Source organism: Coregonus clupeaformis, chromosome 16, assembly GCF_020615455.1.
Source record: "Coregonus clupeaformis isolate EN_2021a chromosome 16, ASM2061545v1, whole genome shotgun sequence".
Taxonomy (NCBI): Eukaryota; Metazoa; Chordata; class Actinopteri; order Salmoniformes; family Salmonidae; genus Coregonus; species Coregonus clupeaformis.
Genome location: NC_059207.1, coordinates 46,018,254 through 46,038,035, shown reverse-complemented (window position 1 = coordinate 46,038,035; position 19,782 = coordinate 46,018,254). Strand labels below are relative to the sequence as shown.

At 45.9% G+C, this 19,782-nt stretch overlaps 1 protein-coding gene across 8 annotated transcripts in view; it reads right to left on the bottom strand.

Annotated features, from left to right (window-relative positions):
- LOC121585002 (autism susceptibility gene 2 protein-like) overlaps positions 1 to 19,782 on the bottom strand; it is a 399,498-nt gene that overhangs the window by 240,450 nt on the left and 139,266 nt on the right. For all 8 annotated transcript variants that reach the window (XM_045225745.1, XM_041901300.2, XM_045225746.1 and 5 more), the window contains exons 3-4: positions 10,789 to 10,890; positions 5,888 to 5,923 (exon numbers count right to left, since the gene is read on the bottom strand). In XM_045225745.1, the coding sequence (XP_045081680.1) occupies positions 5,888 to 5,923; positions 10,789 to 10,890 (138 nt within the window). The remainder of the gene's footprint in view (positions 1 to 5,887; positions 5,924 to 10,788; positions 10,891 to 19,782) is intronic.

Genomic DNA, 19,782 nt, shown 5'->3' with positions numbered 1-19,782 from the left:
ACGTACATACCCCAACCAGAAGCCATGGATTACAGGCAACATCCGCACTGAGCTAAAGGGTAGAGCTGCCGCTTTTAAGGAGCGGGGACTCTAACCCGGACGCTTATAAGAAATCCCGCTATGCTCTACGACGAACCATCAAACGGGCAAAGCGCCAATACAGGACTAAGATTGAATCGTACTACACCGGCTCCGACGCTCGTCGGATGTGGCAGGGCTTGCAAACTATTACAGACTACAAAGGGAAGCTCAGCCGTGAGCTGCCCAGTGACACGAGCCTACCAGACGAGCTAAATTACTTCTATGCTCGCTTCGAAGCAAGCAACACCGAAGCATGCATGAGAGCATCAGCCGTTCGGGACTGTGTGATCACGCTCTCCGTAGCCGATGTGAGTAAGACGTTTAAACAGGTCAACATTCACAAGGCCACAGGGCCAGACGGATTACCAGGACGTGTAATCCGAGCATGCGCTGACCAACTTGCAAGTGTCTTCACTGACATTTTCAACCTGTCCCTGACTGAGTCTGTAATAACAACATGTTTCAAGCAGACCACCATAGTCCCTGTGCCCAAGAACAATAAGGTAACCTGCCTAAATGACTACAGACCCGTAGCACTCACGTCTGTAGCCATGAAGTGCTTTGAAAGGCTGGTCATGACTCACATCAACACCATTATCCCAGAAACTCTAGACCCACTTCAATTTGCATACAGCCCCAACCGATCCACAGATGATGCAATCTCTATTGCACTCCACACTTCCCTTTCCCACCTGGACAAAAGGAACACCTACAGTTCATGTCGGAAGTTTACATACATTTAGGTTGTAGTCATTAAAACTCGTTTTTCAACCACTCCACACATTTCTTGTTAACAAACTATAGTTTTGGCAAGTCGGTTACTTTGTGCATGACACAAGTAATTTTTCCAACAATTGTTTACAGACAGATTATTTCACTTATAATTCACTGTATCGCAATTCCAGTGGGTCAGAAGTTTACATACACTAAGTTGACTGCGACTTTAAACAGCTTGGAAAGTTCCAGAAAATGATGTCATGGCTTTAGAAGCTTCTGATAGGCTAATTGACATAATTCGAGTCAATTGGAGGTGTATCTGTGGATGTATTTCAAGGCCTACCTTCAAACTCAGTGCCTCTTTGCTTGACATCATGGGAAAATCTAAAGAGATCAGCCAAGACCTCAGAAAAAGACCTCCACAAGTCTGGTTCATCATTGGGAGCAATTTCCAAATGCCTGAAGGTACCACGTTCATCTGTACAAACAATAGTACGCAAGTATAAACATCATGGCATCACGCAGCCGTCATACCGCTCAGGAAGGAGACGCGTTCTGTCTCCTAGAGATTAACATACTTTGGTGTGAAAAGTGCAAATCAATCCCAGAACAACAGCAAAGGACCTTGTGAAGATGCTGGAGGAAACAGGTACAACAGTATCTATATCCACAGTAAAACGAGTCCTATATAGACATAACCTGAAAGGCCGCTCAGCAAGGAAGAAGCCACTGCTCCAAAACCGCCATAAAAAACCCAGACTACGGTTTGCAACTGCACATGGGGACAAAGATTGTACTTTTTGGAGAAATGTTCTCTGGTCTGATGAAACAAAAATAGAACTGTTTGGCCATAATGACCATCGTTATGTTTGGAGGAAAAAGGTGGTGCCTTGCAAGCTGAAGAACACCATCCCAACCGTGAAGCACGGGGGTGGCAGCATCATGCTGTGGGGGTGCTTTGCTGCAGGAGGGACTGGTGCACTTCACAAAATAGATGGCATCATGAGGAAGGAAAATTACGTGGATATATTGAAGCAACATCTGAAGACATCAGTCAGGAAGTTAAAGCTTGGTGGCAAATGGGTCTTCCAAATGGACAATGACCCCAAGCATACTTCCAAAGTTGTGGCAAAATGACTTAAGGACAACAAAGTCAAGGTATTGGAGTGGCCATCACAAAGCCCTGACCTCAATCCTATAGAACATTTGTGGGCAGAACTGAAAAAGCGTGTGCGAGCAAGGAGGCCTACAAACCTGACTCAGTTACACCAGCTCTGTCAGGAGGAATGGGCCAAAATTCACCCAACTTATTGTGGGAAGCTTGTGGAAGGCTACCCGAAACGTTTGACCCAAGTTAAACAATTTAAAGGCAATGCTACCAAATACTAATTGAGTGTATGTAAACTTCTAACCCACTAGGAATATGATGAAAGAAATAAAAGCTGAAATAAATCATTCTCTCTACTATTATTCTGACATTTCACATTCTTAAAATAAAGTGGTGATCCTATCTGACCTAAGACAGGGAATTCTTACTAGGATTAAATGTCAGGAATCGTGAAAAATGTATTTGGCTAAGGTGTATGTAAACTTCCGACTTCAACTGTACGTGAGAATGCTATTCATTGACTACTGCTCAGCGTTCAACACCATAGTGCCCTCAAAGCTAATCACTAAGCTAAGGACCCTGGGACTAAACACCTCCCTCTACAACTGGATCCTGGACTTCCTGACGGGCCGCCCCCAGGTGGTAAGGGTAGGTAACAACACATCTGCCACGCTGATCCTCAACACGGGGGCCCCTCAGGGGTGCGTGCTCAGTCCCCTCCTGTACTCCCTGTTCACCCATGACTGCATGGCCAGGCACGACTCCAACACCATCATTAAGTTTGCAGACGACACAACAGTGGTAGGCCTGATCACCGACAACGATGAGACAGCCTATAGGGAGGAGGTCAGAGACCTGGCCGTGTGGTGCCAGGATAACAACCTCTCCCTCAACGTGATCAAGACAAAGGAGATGATTGTGGACTACAGGAAAAGGAGGACCGAGCACGCCCCCATTCTCATCGACAGGGCTGTAGTGGAGCAGGTTGAGAGCTTCAAATTCCTTGGTGTCCACATCACCAACAAACTATCATGGTCCAAACACACCAAAACAGTCGTGAAGAGGGCACGACAAAGCCTATTCCCCCTCAGGAGACTGAAAAGATTTGGTATGGGTCCTCAGATCCTCAAAAAGTTATACAGCTGCACCATCAAGAGGATCCTGACTAGTTGCATCACTGCCTGGTATGGCAACTGCTCGGCCTCCGACCGCAAGGCACTACAGAGGGTAGTGCGTACGGCCCAGTGCATCACTGGGGCCAAGCTTCCTGCCATCCAGGACCTCTATACCACGCGGTGTCAGAGGAAGGCCCTAAAAATTGTCAAAGACTCCAGCCACCCTAATCATAGACTGTTCTCTCTGCTACCACACGGCAAGCGGTACCGGAGCGCCAAGTCTAGGTCCAAAAGGCTTCTTAACAGCTTCTACCCCCAAGCCATAAGACTCCTGAACAGCTAATCAAATGGCTACCCGGACTATTTGCATTTCCTTAAAACTGCATTGTTGGTTAAGGGCTTGTAAGTAAATATTTCACTGTAAGTTGTTCACTGTTGTATTTGGCGCATGTGACATAACATTTGATTTGATTTGATTTGTATAGATTGATCCAGGGGTGTTACCCAATAAAAATATATCCACAGGGAAAAGCACAGGCAGGATATCAAAGTTGTGTGTTTATGTGGCTCTAAATAAATTAAAATGCTAAGCATATAACTTTGATATCTTGCGTGTGCTTTCCCTGTGGATATATTTTTACATTTACTCTTTTTGTAATTAGTACCGCAAACATTTACTTGGAACAATGTATTATAATCTTGGCTGCAAGCACTTTTGTTTGAGTGTTACCCAATAATACATGCCAAAATGTACATATAAATAGTCTGTTCCAACAATATATTCTTTATAACATCCATTACAATTTGCTACGAGTCTAAATCTGAACCACGTCTTCTTTTACGTCTCAAATGTGCCTCTCAGATATCGCAGCCTGGCAGGCAGCGTCAAAGACATATGGTAGGGAAATAGTGGAGGTGTTATCTCCTATAGAAGCGGAAAACAAACAGTCAAGAGAGATTGGGTTTTTACCTCTTAGTGCCTTGTGACAGATAACAACCCCCCCGTGGGTAGGTAATGGTGATAAGAGCCCAGGGCTGACCATCAGATAACCCAGCTTTCTGTGCCTCCTCTCTCTCTGTGCCTGCCTGCCCTCCAACCCTCCACCACCCACCTCCCACACTCCCTCCTTCCTCCCACACCGGCTGCCTTCATCTCTCCCTCCCTGTCTCTCTCTCAGACAGGCCCTAGGCCCTACCACAGAGCCCGGAGCACCTGCTGATAAGGGCTCCTGCGTGGCCCCAGAAGCCTGCACTGACCCTCTGTCAGTCTGCCCACAAGCAGCCCAAAGGGCTCCACCACACTGCAGCGCACACCATCAGATAGGGAGGCAGGGCAGGCGCTTGACAATGTCAGACTTCCTGTGCACTTTCATTTTTGTCTTGCTTTCCTCCCTCTCTCCTCTCCTTTCCTTCCTACTGCTCTCTCAATCTTTCTCAATCCTACTCCCTCTCTCAATAATATTCTTTCTCTCTTTCTCCCCCCCTCCTCTCTCTCTCTCGCTCTCTCTCTCTGTAAAGAACAGATGAAGAGGGGTTCTCCTCCTTCCTTCCTGCCCTCCATCAGACTCAAACTGACAGCTCGAGCCAAAGGGCTGCAACAGCTTCCGGGAGGTCTTGTTTGTTTTCATGTCAGTGAGAGTATGCAGCCGTGAGGGAATAGGAAAGTGACATGTTCCATTTCCACACACCAGCACAATAAAACCCCACACAGATCAATGTCTTTTAACTTAAGCTTTGTTCGCCTCTTTAAACGCTACCTCAGCAGATACTCTTCCCCTGATTAGCAGTGACAAACCATTTATAGATGTTGTTTATTTGTTTGATCACACTAAAGCTACGATAAGAATTGCCATATGTCACTCACAGGCAGGTCTAGTGGAGTAACGGGAGCTAAAAATGTATCTCTATAAATTCTCCCTTCTTGTAGAGGACAACAAGGACAACTACAAGACTCAAGACTGCCTCTATCAACTCTGAACCTCATAATTAAAACAAAACTCATCAGCTTTCTGGAAATAATGATAAGTGAACAAGTTCATAAGGTTTGAAAAACACATACTGTTGACTTGTGTAGTCTGCAAAATATGCTTTCAAGTGGTAAAAATAGTCTCCTAGTGACACTAAGTGAGACAGTCTACTGTATAAAAGGACTGGGCTGACAAGATTTAGCACTTTATACAAGAACGCATAATACATTTTAAATTCAAAGGTAATGGAAGTATAGAGCTGAATGTGAAAGCAGTTATATTTCCCCTATTCATAAGTTAGGCCTACATTAGAACAGCTATGCTATGGGTCTTCTGAAAGAATAAGGGTGTTTATGATATTATATGTATATTTTTTTTTTTGGGGGGGGGGGGATTATGTAACAATGCAGGCACTCACTTTTTTAAAGGCTTTTAAGCATATTGTCTGACAACTGATTCAAATGGCTTGTAGTTGGCAGGCAGTGGAGGCATCTCCTCCAACACTTAAACTGCAGAACTATTGAATGGCTGCCTGCCTGCCTGCACGGCCTGATGTGATGGATGTCAATAAAACAGCCACATTTACCCAAGGTAGAGCAGGACACCTTGGCTGAGTCTCAAATGGCACCATATTCCATAAATAGTGCACTACTTTTGACCAGAGGGCCCTGGTCAAAAATAGCGCACTACATAGGGAATAGGGTACCATTCAGGATGCATCCCTTACCTTCCTTCCTACAATTTAATCAGTCAGTCATCCAGGAGTAATGTCCCTAATATCATGATTTCTCCATTACTCTATTTAACATAATTAAAGTGTCGAGCGGCGGGGCCATAAAGAGAGCCGTTTGAGATTGTAATTCTGCCGTAAAGCCATGAAGCATGAAAATGTCACTTACCGAGTAGCCCCGGCCTGACAGCGAGTGAGTGGAGCTCTGTAGAGAGAGAGGAGAACAGGGTTGACCTTTAGGGACCATGAGCCAGCCGCTGACACAGACATGATGAAGCAGCTACGCTTTAATATCAATATTCACGTTAACCTTCTCCCTCCCGCCCCGCCCGCCTGCGCCCGACCTGCACTAGCTAGCAAAAACGTCACTGCCATTAATTCTGCATGGCCTTGACTAGGGAGAGGGAGATGAAAAGGGTATTTCTCTCAAAACAACTGCTTACTGCAGTGCAAATGAAATGACACCACTGGAGTCAAGGGTATCGTTGCAGTAGTACTACAAAGGAAAATACAATGGTAGGAATGCTTACGACTGAATATGAATGCTTAATACTGACAACACCCCCTACCTATGCTGTTAAAATGACAATGACAACACTTTGAAATATGTGTTTTTGGAGTGAACTCCTGAGTGGTGCAGTGGTCTAAGGCACTGCATCGCAGTGCTAGCTGTGCCACTAGAGATCCTGGTTCGAATCCAGGCTCTGTCGTAGCCGGCCGTGACCGGGAGACCCATGGGGCGGCGCGCAATTGGCCCAGGGTAGGGGAGGGAATGGCCGGCAGGGATGTAGCTCAGTTGATAGAGCATGGCGTTTGCAACGCCAGGGTTGTGGGTTCGATTCCCACAGTGGGTATGAAAAAAATAAATAAATAAATAATGTAAGTCGCTCTGGATAAGAGCGTCTGCTAAATGTGAACAAATACTGTATACCATTCCATTGCATTACCCTTAAAAACCCATCTTTCATTGATTTGTGTAAAAAAATGTTTTGTTTAGTGGGATAACATTTAGAGTATAGTTCTTGGGGTGTAGCTTAGGGTCAAAATTGAGTTTTGAATGCATGTATGGACAAATCCAATAATGAATGTCACTTATGCACTTATAATGTCAAATACACTGACACCGCATAATATTGCTGACAGTGCTCGCTTCTGTTGATAGACAAGGCCCCTGACAGAGAGTCATCCTGGTTCAAACTCAGAGTGAGGGGCCAGACAAACTGGAGGAAGCTGCTCTCTATCTCTCTCTCTGTCTCTCTCTCTGTCTCTCACTCACTCAGAATACCAATCTCCCTCTCCTTCCACACCTTCCACTTTGCCCCCTTTTACTCCGCAGTTTCAATTGGCAATTTCTCCTCCAGTCTCAGGAGGGGACTTTTCTGCTAGACCAATTTTGTCCATAGTACCTCCAATCCCTCCATCCATCCATCTCTCTCTCCCTCCATCCCTCCCTCCTTCCCACACCTGCCTCTGTGCTTTAGCCCTCATCAGTGCCTCTGCTCCCTCTGATTCACAGACTCAACCCCACTGTGACGATTAGGGAGGTGTCCTATGGCGAACCGGAAAGTCAGCTCTGCGGGAATCAAAAGACTATTCCCTCTCTATTCACCCCTTCTGTCCCCACTGCCGGAGAGAGAGAGAAGGAGGGCTAGAGGTGGAGGGCAGAGGCGGCCATGTATGTGGACACAAAGGGAAAAAAGTAGACTGTGTGTGTGTGTGTGTGTGTGTGTGGTGTGTGTGTGTGTGTGTGTGTGTGTGTGTGTGTGTGTGTGTGTGTGTGTGTGTGTGTGTGTGAGCGTGTGCGTGTGCATGTGCGTGTGTGTGTGACTAAGTGCAGTAGTAGTGGCCTCCTGTAGCTCAGTTGGTAGAGCATGGCGTTTGCAACGCCAGGGTTGTGGGTTCAATTCCCACGGGGGCCCAGTATGAAAAATGTATGCACTCACTAACTGTAACTCGCTCTGGATAAGAGCGTCTGCTAAATGACTAAAATGTAAATGTAATGGTAGGCCAAGGCCATTTGGAATTACCCTTACTATGCAGGGTTCATTCAAGTTGGAGCGTTTGGAGTAGAAAGAGAGGCTTATTTAAATGATAATGAGGGACAATCCATTGGATTTAGTCCGGGTGAAGGGAAGAGGGGAAAAAATCCATTAAAGCAGGTAGCGGTTCATAAGCCATGGGGTCGGGATACAGCTAAACACTCTCTCTTAAAAGCCATTATACGTGGCTCTCAATGGATTTCTGCAGCGCTTAAGACTTCAAAAGGATTTAAGAACCTGCCCCAGAGAGGCAGCAGCGAGGAGGGGGAGGATAGGGGAGAGGCATAGGGGTGTGGGGTTGTGGAGGACACTGGCGGTGTTTTAGGGTTAACTAAACAGCCCTGGAGAACAGAAATGTTGCTAAATCCGCCCCCTAATCCTCTCCCCATTTCCACGCCCCCTCCCCCGGACCCTCAAAGCCACGGTGACAAGCAGGGCGGGGCCTGGCGGTTGGTTTTCCTACGGGACAGACTATTGGTTTTTGAGGTGCGAGAACTTAAAGGGGCCAATCATGGCTCCGCAGAGCGTGAAGTGTGTTTAAAAAAATGGGGTCAGCATCCAGTATGCAACCAGCAGCAGGCCTTACAGCTCTCCAGCAGGAGTGAACTCTTAGAGAAAAGAGTTCCAAAAGCGTTCTTCAGCTTTCCCCATAGGAGAACCCTTTTTGGTTCCAGGTAGAACCATGTTTGGTTCCATGTAGAACCATTTTGGGTTCCAGGTAGAACCATTTAGTAGTCCCCTGTAGCTCAGTTGGTAGAGCATGGCACTTGCAACGCCAGGGTTGTGGGTTCGTTTCCCACGGGGGGCCAGTATGAAAATGTATGCACTCACTAACTGTAAGTCGCTCTGGATAAGAGTGTCTGCTAAATTACTAAAATGTAAATGTAATGTAGAACCCTCTTTAGAAAGGGTTCTACATGGAACCCAAAAGGAGGGTTCTAACTGGAACCAAAAGGGTTCTACCTGTAACCGAAAATGGTTCTTCAAAGGGTTCTCCTATGGGGACAGCCGAAGAACCCTTTAAGGTTCTAGATAGCGCCTTTTTTTCTAAGAGTGTGGGTGGTTGAGTGGATTTGTGAGACCCCAGCAGTAGTGTTCTCTTCCCCCTTCTCCCGGCTCCCCCCTCCAACTCCCTCCCCACACTAACACAGATGCACAGAAAATCTCCCTCTACATTTCCCTAATCCCTGCCTGTACGGCAGCTTTCTGCCTGGGCCCAGCTGAACCAGGAGTAGAATTACCTAGTCAACGTAAACAGATACAAGACCCTAGCTACCGTGGAGATGAATAAACAACATATCCACGCACGTCTCTAACACTGCTTCCTAAATTGATGCATGACTGTTCTCAGTACGGAGAGGAAGCAGCAAGCTTCTCGTTTGTCTCCGTTTCCTTTTGGCGGTCCAACAACACAAAATCCATTTTACTCATGAATTGTGGCTACAGTACAGTACATATTAAGTTAAGAGCTCTTACAGCCTGGAACCACTTTGATGTGGGTATCAAATGTGCGTTATGCATTTTATCAAAATTTGCAATGCAGTGGCAGATTTCATGGGAGTTGAAAAAGGAAAACAGTGTTTATAGAAATAGGAAGTCCTTCCTCTCCAGTAGTTGCCCGGCTCTGCTCAGAGAGCCTAGCTGTGTTTTAGGGAGATGGATAGATAGGGATGAATGACATGGCTACAGCGATCAGTGTTTTTGCACCATCTATTTGGCAGGAGATTAGAGAGACGCCATATCTAACACCGTCAGCGATTACAGCATGCCATTTTAAACAGTCCCCCCCTTCCCCTCCCGTACCCCCAACACCCTTTTCACTGTCGCATTTCCCTGTCAGAACTGTCATCCGCCAGCATCGTTTTATCTGCCAAACCCGGCTCTTTCTACTGACTTTTTCATTTAAAAACAGCCTTTTACACAAATTCATGAGGAATGGCAGGGGGGAGACAAGAGAGGCAGAGAGAAAGAGAGAGAGGAGGCTTAGAAAAGGAGGTCGAATGGAAGGGAAAATAAAATGTGGGGGAGTGTTTTTTTTTCTCTCCCTCTCTCCACGTCTCTAGATTTTCTTTTGGAATTCTGAATAGCTTGAACAACGCATTTAATAAGTTCATTAAAATCTTTTCTCTCCATCATTTTTCCTCGATCACTTCTTCAGCTGTAGAAGCAGCAAACTCCCTCTCTCCCTCCATGCTCCTCCCGTTCTGTGCAGCTAAATGAACTGTCTGATTGAATTTAGTGAGGTTTGGGAGGCCTGGTTGACAGGCATTAGTTAGGAAGCATATTCTACATTCATTTAAAATGAGCCGCTTGGGGATTTTGCATAAATTCTCATTACTTCCCCTGTATCTAAATTGCATTATTTCATCCCTAGCACCAACCGACCCCCTAGCTGCCTCCATTTACTACGCCACCCACTCATCTTTTAAATGTGCTAGCATATGGACGCAGGCTCTGCAGTAATTGGAAAGATCTTTAACCCTTTAACTCGGCGAGGGTCAGCTACCACCTGGCTGAACAGTGTTAGGTCACATCTACATAACCATAGCAGGCTTTTAATAATGCAGGGGCATCTAGGCTGCATGCCAAATGACACCCTATTCCCTACGGGGCCCTATGGGCTCAGGTCAAAAGTAGTGCACTATATAGGGAATAGGGTGCGAAGAAGACATAGTGTGATAGCTGTATGTCTGTGTGTCTTGGCTAATCGTTTCCTGCTTGTCGCTGTTGACCAGACAGGTTTTCTAATGCATGGGGATTTATGAGGTGTGAGTCTGGGCCAGTATGAGCTACTGCACACTGCTGCCTCTCTGCCCCCTCTCTCTCCTCCTCCTCAGAGCCCTACAGCTCTACAGACCTTGCTGCTGGCCTGGTCTCCTGTTAGGATCTCTGAGGGTCTGGGAGAGTAACAGCCCTAGTTAACCGTGTTGCAACAAGGTAGGTAGCTATGGTCTGGGATTCTGGAGATGTGGTGATCTGGAGGTATTGGGGCCTGATGGTCTGGGGGGTAGGACTAGAGGGTCTCTCTCACCTCACTGAGGTGCTCTTTAGAGGTGCTCCTGTTGGGTCTGTTGATCTCCTGCATGGCCCCATCCTCATCCAGCTTCACTGGGCGCACCTGCAGGGCCTTGATCTGGAGGAGAAAAACAGAGGAAGAAGCATTATATTATTATACAGTATAAAAGTATATAAATAATATGTTGTGCATTATAATGCATTATGCATATATCATAAAGCATTATACATGTGCTCGCAATGAATTATGAAGAGGGTATTCATAGAAAGTGTTACCAAAAATGTTTTCTAGAACAGAGACAAAGTATCTCTTTAGTACGACTCCAGTCAAAGAAGACCAACTCGACGCCACATAAACTACACAGCAACTCCTCGATACAACACGACCCAATCTCCGTCTCAATCACATCTGTGGTCTATTCACACAGGGGCGCAACTTTCCCCCCCAGTTTTATAATTGGAATGTGATACAAAACAGGGTAACAGTGTGCTTTAGGACCACGCGGATGCCTCCGAGCGGTTGGGTAGACTGTTCGGAGTGTTTATCCGATTGGATAAAAAATATATATATACACTACCAGTCAAAAGTTTGGACACACCTACTCATTCAAGGGTTTTTCTTTATCTACACTTTTTTACATAGTAGAATAATAGTGATGACTTCAAAACTATGAAATAACACAAAAAAGTGTTAAACAAATCAAAATATTATTTGAGATTCTTCAAAGTAGCCACCCATTGCCTTGATGACAACTGTTCAGAGGAGACTGCGTGAATCAGGCCTTCATGGTGGAATTGCTGCAAAGAAACCACTACTAAATACTAGACACTAATAAGAAGAAGAGACTTGCTTGGGCCAAGAAACACGAGCAATGGACATTAGACTGATGGAAATCTGTCCTTTGGTCTGATGAGTCCAAATTGGAGATTTCTGGTTCCAACTGCCGTGTCTTTGTGAGACGCAGAGTAGGTGAACGGATGATCTCCGCATGTGTGGTTCCCACCGTGAAGCATGGAGGAGGAGGTGTGATGGTGTGGGGGTGCTTTGGTGGTGACACTGTCAGTGATTTATTTAGAATTCAAGGCACACTTAACCAGCATGGCTACCACAGCATTCTGCAGCGATACGCCACCCATCTGGTTTGCGCTTAGTGGGACTATCATTTGTTTTCCAACAGGACAATGACCCAACACACCTCCAGGCTGTGTAAGGGCTATTGGACCAAGAAGGAGAGTGATGGAGTGCTGCATCAGATGACCTGGCCTCCACAATCACCCAACCTCAACCCAATTGAGATGGTTTGGGATGTGTCGGACAGCAGAGTTAAGGAAAAGCAGCCAACAAGTGCTCAGCATATGTGGGAACTCTTTCAAGACTGTTGGAAAAGCATTCCAGGTGAAGCTGGTTGAGAGAATGCCAAGAGTGTGCAAAGCCGTCATCAAGGCAAAGGGTGGCTACTTTGAAGAATCTAAAATCTAAAATATATTTTGATTTGTTTAACACTTTTTTGGTTACTACATGATTCCATATGTGTTATTTCATAGTTTTGATGTCTTCACTATTATTCTACAATGTAGAAAATAGTAAAAAATTAAGAAAAACCCTTGAATGAGTAGGTGTGTCCAAACATTTGACTGGTACTTTATATATATGTCCCCCCCACTTCTAAAACCAAAGTTGCGCCACAGTATTCACACAAAGGGAATCCATCCGTAATAGAAGTAGCTCAGTGTGAAACACAAAGGCAAACTGGTGGCCCCATGTCTCAGTGTCAGTTTATAGTTTGAATGTATGCAAAGAAGCACTGGCAGTAACCAAAATGTCCGCCTGAAAGTCATGACCTTCACATTGATGTAACACCTGTATCCAACAACAGTCTGCAGAAAAGTAGTTACCAAAATTATGAGCATTTGTTTATTGTTTACAATCTGCACATAACGGTCACGCCTAGTGGTACACCGTCGAATGATAAAGTTGCCTGTTTGGGTCTGCCAACACGAGAGAACATGTTGTTTGGTTGGGGCTAGACAGACGAGCCATGAGAGGAGCGTTGGCTTGGCAGCGACCCATATTCCTAGGACAGATGGGAGGCAGCCACACTGCCACGGTCGGACGAGGAGGTAGGAGGTAGCCCTCCCTACCTCATCCTATCAGTCCTCTACAAGCCCCTCTCTGAAGACAATTGGGACGGCTGAAGGCGAATGGCTGCCTGTGGGGTGTAATCTACTTGACTAGCAGCTTGCAGCTCTGCCTGCTCTAGTCCCTGGTGGCGTAGCACGCCGTGGCTCGCCTCGGTCTCCAGATCTCCACTGTCATTTAAGCAGATCACTGCTAACAATTAACCTTTCCTGGGAAATATCAATTATGGCCCCCGGCAGAGTCGAATTAAAAGGGTCATCAGCTAATCTGACAGGTCCTATACTGAGGTGGCGTGGCAGAGGCGCTGCCACCTGGCTGGCAGAGAGAGACAGAGAAAGATTGGCTGCCCTGGCTGTTTGTCTACCCTTCTGTCTGTCTGTCCGTTTGCCCGGTGACCAGCGACCAGCAGCGACAAGCCAAATAGACACAATTCCCTTTTAATTACCCTGCTGAGGCCCTGGCCAGGTCAAGCCGGATGAGGCCTGCTGATTGGACGAAAGGCACTAGCGTATGTTGAGGTCGGTAGTGACAGCCCAGCAGAAATGGCAGAATGCCTCCGGCAACATACTGCAATCAGGATGCAGACACACAGACAGGAAGGAAAGAGAGACCCTGCAGGTGGTCGTAATCAGGTGTCTGCCATCCTGCAACTCCCACAGTCTCTCTCCCTCTATTTCTTTCTCTATCTTTCTCTCTGAATCTCTCTCTCTGGCTGTCAAGCTAATTGCTCCTTGAATCTGAAAATGGATGACAGGCTTTATGATTACAACTTTTTTTGGCACAAAGAATCCACTTCCAGACAGAGGTGGAGAGGGAGAGAGGGGCAGTGAGGTTGGCCTCCTGTAGCTCGGTAGAGCATGGCGCTTGCAACGCCAGGGTTGTGGGTTCGATTCCCACGGGGGGCCAGAATGGAAAATGTATGCACTCACTAACTGTAAGTCGCTCTGGATAAGAGCGTCTGCTAAATGACTAAAATGTAAAATGTAAATGTCAAGTGCAGTGCACTGAGAGCCAGGGAGACAGTCAGGCACTCTGATTACTTTGTTTACCAAGCATCAGCACTGACAAATATCCAAGCTAAAGTGTTTACACCCCCTCCAGCAGGTCCGTAGTGGTGGATCCTCAGTCAGCAATCACACTGATTATTGATCAGAGTAGAGGGGCTAATTAGCGATCCAGCTTAACGATGCTGCCTGCCTGGCTGGCTGTTAGGAGGCTCTCTAACCTATTGTTCAGCAGGACAAGAGGAATTGATTCAGGCTAAAATTCAGTGCCTCTGATAGAGACTGGCAGCCCTGTCAGCCTGTGATTAAGGATGTGGTTAGTTCAGGTCCAGGGAGAGGCTTTAATTGGTCTTGAGATCTATCTGTATCTCTTTAATTCTTTTTTTGTACTGAAGTGGCAGCCTATTCCCTATGTAATGCACGACTACATAGAGAATAGGGTGCCATTTGGGACGCACCCAATTTGTTTTCTTACTTGCACTGAAGGGCAAGGCTACATTATAGAGGACTTGTAGGTGGAGCTAATGTCTCCTCTGAGATCTGATTGGCCAATCCGATGACAAAGATCAAAGTCAACATAGCTTTGAAAGGCACTCTGGGTAATGCTAGGGGGAATTTCTCTCTAAAGGGCCCTGTTTTAGAGCCCTATTTTCTGTCCTGTGGATTAATTTTGTTTACAACGGCGTGGAGAATTGCCAGGCACAGCACGGGGCAAGGTTAAACAGGTTGAGTTCAAGCGGCGGCGGCGAGTGTTTCTCCGCTCCGCATTAAAGGCACTCTGCAGAAATAAAAAAAGGACACAAGTAATGTGTGTGTTGTACATGAATAATGCACTGGAAATTAGGCCCATTAGTCTGGGTATTGAACGTGTCTGCTCTGCGGACAGACTCTCTCTGGAGGCTCTGCTCTGTGCTCTTTAATTAGCTTCAAAGGGCCCTCTAGCGTCTTAATTTCTCCCAAGTTGAGTAGCTGCTGACTGCTGACTTGGGCCTGCTCATTTAAACTGAACTGAACTGCAGTGGTTTATAAAGACAGGAAAACCCCCTAAGAACAAACCGCGCTAGTCGTGACATTGATAAAAACAGCAGTGTTTCAGTGGGGTTGACAGTCCATTCACGCTAGGCTATGCTAGGCTAGGCTAACCTGCCTCTCTCCCATGTCGATCAATCTGCAGCCAGCCAGCCCGCAGGCAGGCAGGGAGCTGGTGGCTGCTGCTTTGTTGTAATGCTCTTTTGACCCCCCTCTCAACTTGTAGGGAAGCCATTTCAGGGCCTCTGCGTCAGAAGGGTCTCCACCTTCCTGCTCGAATTAAAAAGCTTTCAGCCCTTCAGCACCTCTCCCTCTCTCCTCATTGTCCTCTCCCCGGCCTCTCTTCACCTGTCAGCTGTAGTCTGGGAGGTTGTGCCTCAGCCTCATCCCTGTGTCAGTCCTTATTACCCTCATCCAGACCTGAGCCTCTGCCTGGCTGCTCCTCTCTGCTGGCTATACTGTGAGGCTGTGGTGGGGCTGCGGGGCAGCACTTTGGGCCAGGTGCGGTGCCGGAGAGGAGGGCCTCCGCCAGGATACAGATCCTTCCTCTAATTTGTTCTGAAAAGTGTCCTATGCAAAGGATCCTCACCCCCATTAACCCAACGAGACACAGCGAGGGATCGAGCCACTGCTGCTGGGGGACAGGGAGGAGGAGATGGCGGGGCCCAGCCCAGCAGTGCTGAGCATCAAGCAGGCAGGCAGCAGCAGAGAGATGCACCTCAGTGCCGCAGAGCACTGGCTCAATCTATTGGCTCATTATCCCCGGCGCAGGCTGGGGCGCAGACAAGTGCACTTTAGGGCCACAGGCCAAATTGATTCATCTGCCTTCATTTTCTTCAGGCTCAGAAGTGGCAGCTGCTCGGAGGCAGGGGAAGGAAGGAGGGCGAGCGGTGCTGGAGTTCCTGGCTTTGTTCATCCTTAGCTCAGCAGCACCCGACACGTCTCGTCTGCCTCCTCCTCCTCTCACACTCCCTCCCTCCTCCTTCACCATTACACCCACCTCCTTCCCTCCCCTTCTGCAATGGTAACAGCCACAACACCCCAGCTGGAAATTAGCCCAAGGACAAAGTAGTGGATTTACTACAGGGAGAGCAAATGGATTTTTGCTTTTATTTTGACGAGTCCCAGCGTATCCATTACGTGTCTTAATCCTGTATTATTCATCCCCCTTGTAATAAATGACCACATAAAAAAGGGAACACATATTATACAAGAGCTCAAATTCCCCCATAACTCTCTCCAGGTACAGTGTAGTCAGTCAGGAAGGACTACATCATATTTGCCAGGGGTACAAATACGAGCTTGTGAAATTGCAACAAGATGGTGTTTCTATTCTTGGCAGTGACACCAGGACAAGAGAAAACAGTCACTCGTCAGATTAAAACACAGACCCACTAGACAAATGAGCTGTAGCACACAAACAGATGAACAAGAATAACCCACCACCCGGGATGTGTTAGTGTGAGGATGATATACCACACACAGATACTGTAGCTAAGTAGGAGGCCTCCCTCCTCCTCCTCCTCCTCCTCCTCCTCCTCCACCGCAGAGTAACAAATGAGTCAACCTTAAAAACCACAAACGCTTCTTGCCCTAATTCAGCGTTCCCCCTCAGGAGCGATCAGACTCCCACAGGCCCTGTCTGTAACAGATGAACAGGGTAGAGTGGAGCTGGGCTCCCCTTGGCCCCCTCATCTCATCCCTGCCCTGCAGCCCTCTCCAATCACTCTCACCATATGTCTCCTGGGGGAGAAAGGGGAGCTGAGAGAGGGGGGAGCCCAGAGTGAGTGGAGGCAGGGAGGCACACCTGCTCCTGAACATGGACTCGTCCCTCAGAACCTATCCCTGGGGCTTTGAGCTCTCCCCTAACACCCCCCCGCCACCATGACCCACTCACCTGTCAACCAGGTTCAATACAACACTGTCTGCCCTGCACTGATAAGCACACAGCCCCTAAGGACGCACAAACACACACCCAAGCACGCAGGCACACATACGCGCACACACACACACACACAGACACACACACACACCCTTCTTATCGCAGGCAAGCATTTCTCAGTGCTGCTAACAACAGCAATTAGGCCAATGATGTTGAAATGTTAGTAATGTTATTAGAAACGAGAGCAAGTGCAATCCTCAGGATTTGTGTTCTCTTCATTATCCGAGTCAACAACGCATCCAAATTATGCAGATCTCCCTCTCTCTCTCCCCCTCCCAAGATACACAGGCGTTGATTCCTGCATACACTATTAGTGTTGAAAGAAGGAGCGTATTTTGCAAATGGTTACGTATGCTAATGAAAACATTTAAATATCCTTCACTTCCCTTTAGTGTTGTGTTGTTGTTTCTGTCTGGAGCTCAGCTTCATTATTTACAAGTCAAAGTTCCCTAGACATAAAAAAAAATACGTTTAAAGAGAGAGAAAAAAGCAATAATAAACAAGTGACTTCTGGGTTTGGCAGCATTACATTTAACATTTAGTAGTTGAGATATGGTTTAGAAAGAAAGATACATTGTTGTAGTTCCTTTTCTATGTGATTAAATATCTTCATAGAGGAAGTGATAGGAGCAGGCTATTAGAGAGGATCTAAAAAATATAACATTTGAAATACAAGTGTGCCACACATAATGCAGTAGAAAATTGAATTACTAGAAAAGATGGCAAATGCATGAGACACACTCATTACTGTGGGTTGGTTGTATAGATATCTATTGAGATCCATTATGCATGACAGCTGATCTGCATTGGCTAAGTACCATATTTCTTCATATAAATAATAACTTGTATTATGATCTGATGGCCACATTGGCGTTCCAGATTCAAAACAAAGTAATGCATTATATGATATGATGGTTGCTATAATTATATTTTAAAATGATGGTTGCTATCATGATAAATAAATAAAATAATCCTCTTGCAAAATAAAGAAAACTACTGCTATGAAAGTCACAAGATGGTTTCTGAGATAGATAGATAGATAGATAGATAGATAGATAGATAGATAGATAGATAGATAGATAGATAGATAGATAGATAGATAGATAGATAGATAGATAGATAGATAGATAGATAGATAGATAGATAGATAGATAGATAGATAGATAGATAGATAGATTGTCCTAATGGAAATGTCGGTTGTTATTGTAAAATAGAATGTGTTCTCAAAGACTTCTGGTTAAATAAAGGCAATAAATCAATTCAGTTTCTTTATTGTATTACGCAATGTAATAACCTTAACTAGGCCTCGTATGCCATATATCCAGTTCATAAATACCAAAGTCATTTCATAACAACAGGGTTAATCAATTATGACTCTCTATAACCTCATAAATCAGTGGAGATGAGAGAAAAGCACAAGACAGGTTCTGAGGGAGTTTCAACCAGAGTGATGTTGAAACAACAGAATGTAGCCTATGACTAAAGACAGGTTTCAGTGGCCCTTGGCCTTGCCTTATGCACCTTAACGCTAACTGACTGAATGAACACAAACTGTTATAAGCTATTATAAAATCACAATGACTCTGTGTAAATCCAGTGTCCAGTTTTGGCCCAACAACACACCGACATATCAACCGATGGGGACTCTCTTTAGCCATATCATATCATATCATATCCATGATATGTTAACAGCAACAGACGATATCAGCTCCTTTAGACATAACACTTACAGGGATGTGGTCTGCGTCCCAAATAGCACCCTATTCCCTATATAGTGCACTATTATTTACCATAATCCTATGGTAAAAAATATATAGGTCATTTGGGACGAAGACATGGTGTAACACGGGTTGATTTCAGCTGCCTGAAAATGCTCTTCTTATTATCACTTTCAGAAATGACTTTTTGGGGAAGTGGTAACATTCACACTGTACGCAAAGAAGTGACACCGGATAATAGTGACACTCTTCTTCGAACAAGTAACCTGAGAAATATCAATCCCTTTAATTAAATCAGAAATAATTATCAGCGCAGCCAAACTACTTTAGAGGATCTGTGAAAAAGGGACTTGAATTAATGTATGTGCCTTTTGATTCAAACACGCATTTCAGACACTTTGCATTCTGACTTGAGGACGTCATTATAATCTTGGGAGTATAAGAAGAGAAAAGTAGATGTGTATGAGCAAAGGACAAAAAATATGAAAACCAGTGTGGCATTACATCCAGGTTGCCAGAGCCATGCTTTATCCAACTTCTATTTTTAGCTGCCATGCCAGCTGTCTAAAGCACAAACTGGTGCTTTAGCTCTGGCAACTAGGCTAATGTACAGTAGCACCTCTTACCTAGCATGTACAACTACAGACAGCCGTGACCGAGGACACCAAGGTAAGCAATGGTCCTCCAGTGATTCCAACACACCCAGCCCAGGCATGTGGAAGTGACACTGTGTAAAATGTCCTGTTTCCGAGTGTGTATACTGCAGGTGTGTCCAAATGTAGCCCCAGTATGGAGGTTTATCCACAGGCTTAAAAAGCATCAACTAGAGTTAATCTGGGTCTTACTCAGGAGGCTGTGCGAGAGAGCAGGCTACCAGATGGGAGAGGGAGAGAGGGAAAGAGAAAGAGAGAGTGAGAGAGAGAGAGAGAGAGGCTGGGGTTGTGAGGCAGAGCCAGAGGCTGCATCCCAAATGATACCCTATTCCCTATATAGTGCACTACTTTTGATAGGACCCTTGTCAAAAGTAGCTTAGTGCACTATATAGGGAATAGGGTGCCATTTGAGACGCAAACAGAGACAGCCAGAGCTCTGGGCCTGTTTAATCGGAGGCAGATGCAACACATGTAATGAATCAACCTGGGCTAATACTGCTCCCTCTGATGTCTGAGAACTCTTC